General features: G+C 44.2%; 1 protein-coding gene across 1 annotated transcript in view; it reads left to right on the forward strand.

Moving 5' to 3' along the window:
• Positions 1-6,716, forward strand: part of ITPRID1 (ITPR interacting domain containing 1) — a 201,061-nt gene that overhangs the window by 186,954 nt on the left and 7,391 nt on the right. Inside the window, exons 10-11 of the mRNA XM_045288665.1 lie at positions 1,568-1,650; positions 2,092-3,342. Of these exons, the coding sequence (XP_045144600.1) occupies positions 1,568-1,650; positions 2,092-3,342 (1,334 nt within the window). The remainder of the gene's footprint in view (positions 1-1,567; positions 1,651-2,091; positions 3,343-6,716) is intronic.

The following is a 6,716-nucleotide window of genomic DNA, read 5'->3' on the forward strand; positions in this document are numbered from 1 at the left end:
TGCCCTGCAAGGTGAGCTGTTCTAATCTTCCTGCACTCTAACTATCTACCACCAACAGAGGCAGGAGGCCAGTCTCCACCTGAGCTAGCTCCGCCACATCATGGCTTTTATGATCTCCAGGGTCAGTACGTTGGGCTGATCAGAAGGCTCACTTCTTCTAAGAGAACTTATCTTTCAGAGATTGTTGGTCTGTGTTGCCTGGTGTCCATGGTTTGAGGAAAACCTTTTTAGTTGTTTCAGATGACAGTGAAAGTCTAGTCCTATTGCCCTAACCTACCCAAAGACTCAGTCATAGTATGACACACACATAGTACTTTCTGTATCTTCTCCTTGGCTGCGCCATGGCCATGGGGCCGGAATGGAGCAGGGTGGAAGCTAGCCAAAAGGCTGGCAGCTCATCTTCATCAGAGCCTCTGGGGAAGAAAAATGTTCTAGTCTGCTTCTGCAAAGATATTGGACCAGGAAACTCCTATGGGGCAGTTCTACTGTGTCTTAGAAGGTAGCTGGGCGTGTGAATGGATTCAGTGGCCTGGAAGTGGAATGTAAAGATAAGCAGTGGCCAGGTTAAGACGTTTTCCCTCAAAACACAGCTCAAATTTTCTCACTCTCTTAAAGAATCAGCTACTGAAAACTTACATCCTCTAACTTTTTAGACATGATTTTATTGGAGGCTAGAGCGAGGTGGTATCATGTTTAATGGGACAGAATTTTAGACTCGCTGCCTTACCTTCAATATGAAGGTGTTTAGACTTTGGCTGAGTGGACCACCCAGCTAGCAGATATCCAAGTATTATATCTCCTCCACCCATTCATTAGCTTGTGTCCTTTCAATGCACTCTACAGACGCACACTCAGTCTTTCTCCCCAGTACAAACAAAATCTCTTCCTTTGCTTCTTGTCTTGCAAAGGAGGCCACGTCCCCAACCCTATCCTGGAAAATTTTCCATCTAGTTTATACTGTAGTGCTACGAGAAGTATTCTATCATCCATGCTGAGAGGGGGGGAAAGCCTATCATTTGATCTTTAGCCAGGTGAACTTCCAGCAGCATCCTGTTTGCCACAATGTTCACACAATGGATTTAGCCATTCAAGATGCTCATGTCTACAAAGTGGTCATCTGCCCACAAGTCATTTTCTTCATTCCCTCCCCATCCAAGCCTCTCATAGCTGAGAAGAGCAGACTTGTAGACACATCAAGAGAATACCGCAGAAGTTAGTAGCAAGGAGTTCTTACCCAAATTGCTTTAGAAAAAGATAAAGGGGAAATCATCTATACATACGATGTTGGTCTTTTATTTGGGCACCATGCATGACAAATGCATTTCCTTCTGCATTTAGTTATGAGAGATATCAATTCCTCTTCCTTTGTTTCTTGTTTTATCCATGTATCAAAAAACAATGAGATCTATGAGGATTGTGGAAAAATGTCCCAGGAACCACCTCACTCGTTTGTTTCAGGGTGTCAGGTACTTGTTGAGTATTACAGTACAGGGGATTTGTCCCCGGTCCTGTTGGCAGAATATGGTCAGTTTGACTTACCTCAAGGCCTCTTGATTTCCTTCTGCAGGCGCTGGGGTGAACAGAACAGACAGCTGTCAGTCTGACAGCAGTGGATTCCTGGAAGAGACCCCAGAACCAGTGCCCTTTCAGGTAAAGTGTGCTGGAGGACTGAAATAAAACCTTTATTTCTAATCTCTACCTCCCCACCTCAGCTCTGGCAGCCTCCCTAGCTCAATGTCCTTGGTCACTGATAACTTGGAAGGAAATACATTTAAAAGTACCCCTCCCAATGACAGAACCACAACCGATACTTAGTTTAAGTATCTCTATCCCAAGAGGCAAGGGATGACCGAGTCACTTCCTTCTTTCTATTTACTTTTGATTTTTATAAGCAGGGAAGCTGAGCTTCGTAGAGAGGAGCTCCCGAATCAAGTTGTAAACCAGGGGGGGGCGAAATCAAGTTTTTCACTGCTGGCTCCTCACTCTTAAGTCAATGGTGACTAAGACCCTAACCAAAAAAAAGCCCACTTGTTGGCTGCATGTCTTCCCAACATGGTGACCCACTTGCCCTTTTCCTTGGTGCTTCCACAGACGTCTCCCTCACCAGGCAGCCACGGCCTGGAGGTTCAGAGCCACAGGGATCAGAGCGCCAGCCTAGCTTCATCCCAGGACCCAGAGTCGGATGAGTCTGATTCCAAGAGCATGGTGAGCACGTCTGTTTCAAGCCAGGACTGGAGCACCTTGAAAGCAAGGATCTCGGGGTCTGTCGGGGAGGAAGAGCCTCAGCTGTCGGACCCGGAGAGCCCACAGGAGCTGTGGAAGCCAGAGCACCCAGGAAAGAGCACCTATCTGGGGCAGCTCCTGCCGCTGCCCCACCTCAAACACGAGGTCTTTGGAGGTGCAGCCCCTTCCAATGCTGACTGCCCTCTGGAGTTTACAGGGTCTCACACCACCAAAGTGAAAGACGAGTTTCTGAGGCCCGAGGAAGCTGGGGAAGTATCTTTGGAAAGCCACCATGGTGAAACTCCAAGGTCACTCGGAAATAAACATACTCCAGGTGAATTCCTTCCTGTTGACTCAGAGCCCCCACGGGCAGAAGAAAGCAGTAAACTCAGGCCTGACATCAACCACCCCAATCTGACCCTACTAAGTCCACCACAGCTGTCGCCCAAGCACAGTGACGATCTTATTCAGACACATGAAAAGCCCATTCATCACCGAGGTGACCTTGTCCGAGGTACACCGCAAACAAAGCCAACGTGTGGTCCTCTGGGTGATGCGTCGTCTAGGGCAGAAGCTGCGGTGGGACACATTCCGCTAAATGCTGACTCCAACACCGGCAGCTTCAGGTCGGTGACGACCCCTATGTCCTCCAATCTGGTGTCAGCTGCTCAGAGTCCTGTGGCCTTGCGGACAGCCTCTAAGGGATCATCTTCAGAACGCACTGTGTGTGACCCTTCAACAGGACCAGAGCCGGGCACACAACCAACACAGTACACAGATGCTTCCAGCCAGACTCATCCATGGGAACCCATGACCTGGCACTGCTGTTCAGCCTCAAGTACCAAGGCCTTGGCACACGGACACCAGCCCCTCACCAAATCAGTCTCTCTGGACACAGGCCTCCCTCGTACCTACTCAGTGGGCACCTGCCATGGCTCCTCCAGGCACTGCTGCAGCTGTTGTCACCACGATCCCCACTGCCACACAGAGAGGCTCGATCCCGGCCCTGCACCCTCAGCCTGGAGAGACTGCCTGTGCTCCCGTAGCCAGCCATTGGAAGTGGAGTTCATGGAGACGTTCACAGCCCCCCAGGACCCCACAGTGACAGAGCTCAGTACTGTAAGTATCCACCTCCCCAAAGGTGGAAAGCCCAACACACCAACATCAATACCTCAGGGATCGTGTGCAGCCTTGCTGCCTAAATGTGAGATCCCAGGGCAAAGCTTCCCTTTTTAAACCACAGATGGCATCTGTAGAATGCTTTCTTTTCCATGCTTGATGCTTCCAATTACCCTATAAAATCAGGGGATTAGATTATTAACACCCATCTTACAGAGGAAAAAAATCAAGATATAAAAGATTAAAGTCATATATCTAAGGTTATCAATAGTAATGCATCAGTAGCTCATGGTCAGTTCTATCTAATTAAAAGGTCTTGATTATTAATTCATTTAGCTGAGTAATTTTGCAAATGCTACAGACTCTCTGGGCCTGTTTCTTGTTTCATAAAATAAGGAGATTATTCATATCACTGATACAGTGGGCTCCGTGTTGGGCTGCAAGGTTGGTGGTTCAAACCCACTACCTGATCCATGGGAGAAAGCTGAGCCTATCTGCTCCCATAAAGATTTACTGTCTCAGAAACCCATAGAGGACAGTTTTACTCAGTCCTATGAGGTTGCTGTTCATCAGAATTCACCCAAAGGCAGTGGGTTTATATACCAGGTTCTCCCTCTTTTACAAATGACAAAACTAGATTGGAGAGAATTTAAATAATTTTCCCAGCCTTGTGCCCCTCCCCCACAATGACTGCGTGGTAGGTCCAGCTACAAATTCTAATTCGGCTAATACAAATTCTTGAACAGCGTCCTCCAGGCAAAGCCCATAGTTTAAGTATCTAAAGCTATTTAAATAGAAGAGTAATATTAGAAAGTGGCCATCTGAAAGGAAAAGCAAGTTGCTCCCTGGATCTTTCAAAATGTAGAAACCCACATAAATACAACAATTGGTGTTTTTTAGAATCAGGACCAAATATTAAGCCTTGGCCAGATCCAGAGGTGATGAGAGATGGTGGGTGGGAGCAAACCTCTCCCCACTACCCCCGGCAATATCAAGGGACCTTCATTCGCTCTTTGTAAAGCGCTGAAGTGCTTTTGGACCCAATAAAGTATTTCATGTGCCCATATAATTAATTTTACAAAAGAACTTTGTTTACTCATGCCAACAAAGCATAATTTTCAGAATACCTGACAAAACAATTGAAACCATTGATACACAGAGCAGTTTTTGGTGATAGCATTTGCTGTACCTACAGTATAAAATCACCATTTTCCATAGAAATGAAAATGAAAATGTACTCAGGAAACATTCATACAGGTCAGCAGTCAGACCTGGAACTATTCCTAGGCTATTTTTTTCCTCTTTTCTTTTTTTCTCATCTCTGTCTATATAAGATAGGGAAGAGAAACAACTGGACTGAATGTGTGTGTGTGTGAGGGTAGAGGGGGAGGTGAGGGAAAAGTAGGGGGAAGCCAACAAACCTAGAGACAAGGGAACAACAAGAGATCTAAAATTGAAGGTGAGGAGGGCATAGAATGCCTGGTGGGGTACAATGTAGACGAGAGGAAGTACAAAGTGCTGGATGAAGGTCGAACATAATAGTGGTACAGGAGGAAAGTAACAGAAAATAGAAGAAAGAACTAGGAGGTATATGTAACTATATTAATATAGAGGTATAGGGATATAGGACTATGTACATATATTTATAGTTTAAGAATTAAGGTAGCAGACAGACATTGGGCCTCTACTCAAGTCCTCCCTCAATGCAAGAAAATTTTGTTCTAATCACCTGGCTTTCTGTGATGCTCACCTTCCCAACACAATTGTTGAACACAAAATGGGTGCATAAGCTAATGTAGTAAAGAAAGCTGATGGCGCCTAGCTATTATAAGATATAGCACCTGGGGTCTTAAAGACTTGAAGTTAAACAAGCAGCCATCTACCAGGGAAGCAACAAAGCCCACATGAAAGAAGCACACCAACCCGTGTGGTCACGAAGTGTCCACGGGATCAGGTATCAGAAGACCCCAAACAACCATTTCTATGCAAGCAAGGGGTGTCAGACTGGAGACCCAAAGCCCATCTGCAGACAATTGGACATCCCCTCACAGAAGAGTCACAAGGAAGGGACAAGTCAGCCAGAGTGTAGTACAACATCAAATAAACACATGACATTCCTCTAGTTGTTTAATGCCCTCCCCCCACTTTCATGACCCCAATCCTACTATACAAATTTGGCTAGACCAGAGCATGTACATTGGTGCAGTTAAGAGTTCTCGACACACGGAATCCAGGACAGAAAACCCCTTAGGAACAGTAATGGGAGTAGCTATACCACAAGGGTAGGGGGAAGGTGAGGGGAGAAAGGGGAAACCGATGACAATGATCAATGTATAACCACCCCCTAGCCCCTAGAGGTATGAACAACAGAAATGTGGTTGAGGGGAGACAATGGACAATGTAAGATAGAAACATAAAATATTTTATAAATTATCAAGGATTCATGAGGGTGGAAGGATGGGGGAGGGAGGGGAAAAAAAGGAGCTGATACCAAGGGCTCAAGTAGAAAGAAAATGTTATGGAAATGATGCTTTCAACATATGTACAAATATGCTTGATACAATTGATGTATGGATTGTTATGAGCTGTAAGAGCCCCCAATAAAATAATTTATTAATATTTTTACATTAAAATGCACATATTAACTTACATGCTTGCCCTGAAATTAGGAATTCTGTATAGGCTTACAATTTAGTTAAGGGTGGGGGGGGGAGTAAATTGCACAACTGAGTCAATTAGAAAACCAGTTAGTTTGTTCATTGAAAAATAAATATTTCCAAAAAATAAAATAAAATGTATCAGATATAAGATGGTTAGGGTTAGAAAATTCTCCTATATCATTTATTGATTTATTATCCTATATCATTTCCTTAGATTTAAGGAAAATAAAAATCACGCAAAATTCAAAAAGTAATATAGGTCAATTTGATACCAAAAGTTCCTTGTTTTATAAGGTTTAATTTGTGTTTGTTGTTTTGGTTGTGCTGCATGTGATTTGTAAGTTAAAACTTATTTTCATGAACTTGGGTCAATAGAGATGACCTGGTATTGTAGTTTTAATCCGACCATTATATTGGAAGTTCAAAACCACCAGCCACTCCTTAAGAGAAAGACTAAGCTCGCTCTCTTTTAAAAATATTATTGGGGACTCTTACAGCTCTTATCACAATCCATACATATATCCATTTTGTCAAACACCTCTGTACATATGTTGTCAACATCTTTTCAAAACATTTTGTTTATTTTTAATCAGTTTATTAGGGGCTCTTATCACAATCCATACAAACATCCATTGTGTAAAGCACATTTGTACATTTGTTGCCCTCATCATTCTCAAAACATTTGCTCTCCACTTAAGGCCCTGGCATCAGCTC

This window comes from Echinops telfairi, unplaced genomic scaffold, assembly GCF_000313985.2.
Source record: "Echinops telfairi isolate 266 unplaced genomic scaffold, ASM31398v2 ScPeMD7_23;HRSCAF=83, whole genome shotgun sequence".
Lineage (NCBI taxonomy): Eukaryota > Metazoa > Chordata > Mammalia > Afrosoricida > Tenrecidae > Echinops > Echinops telfairi.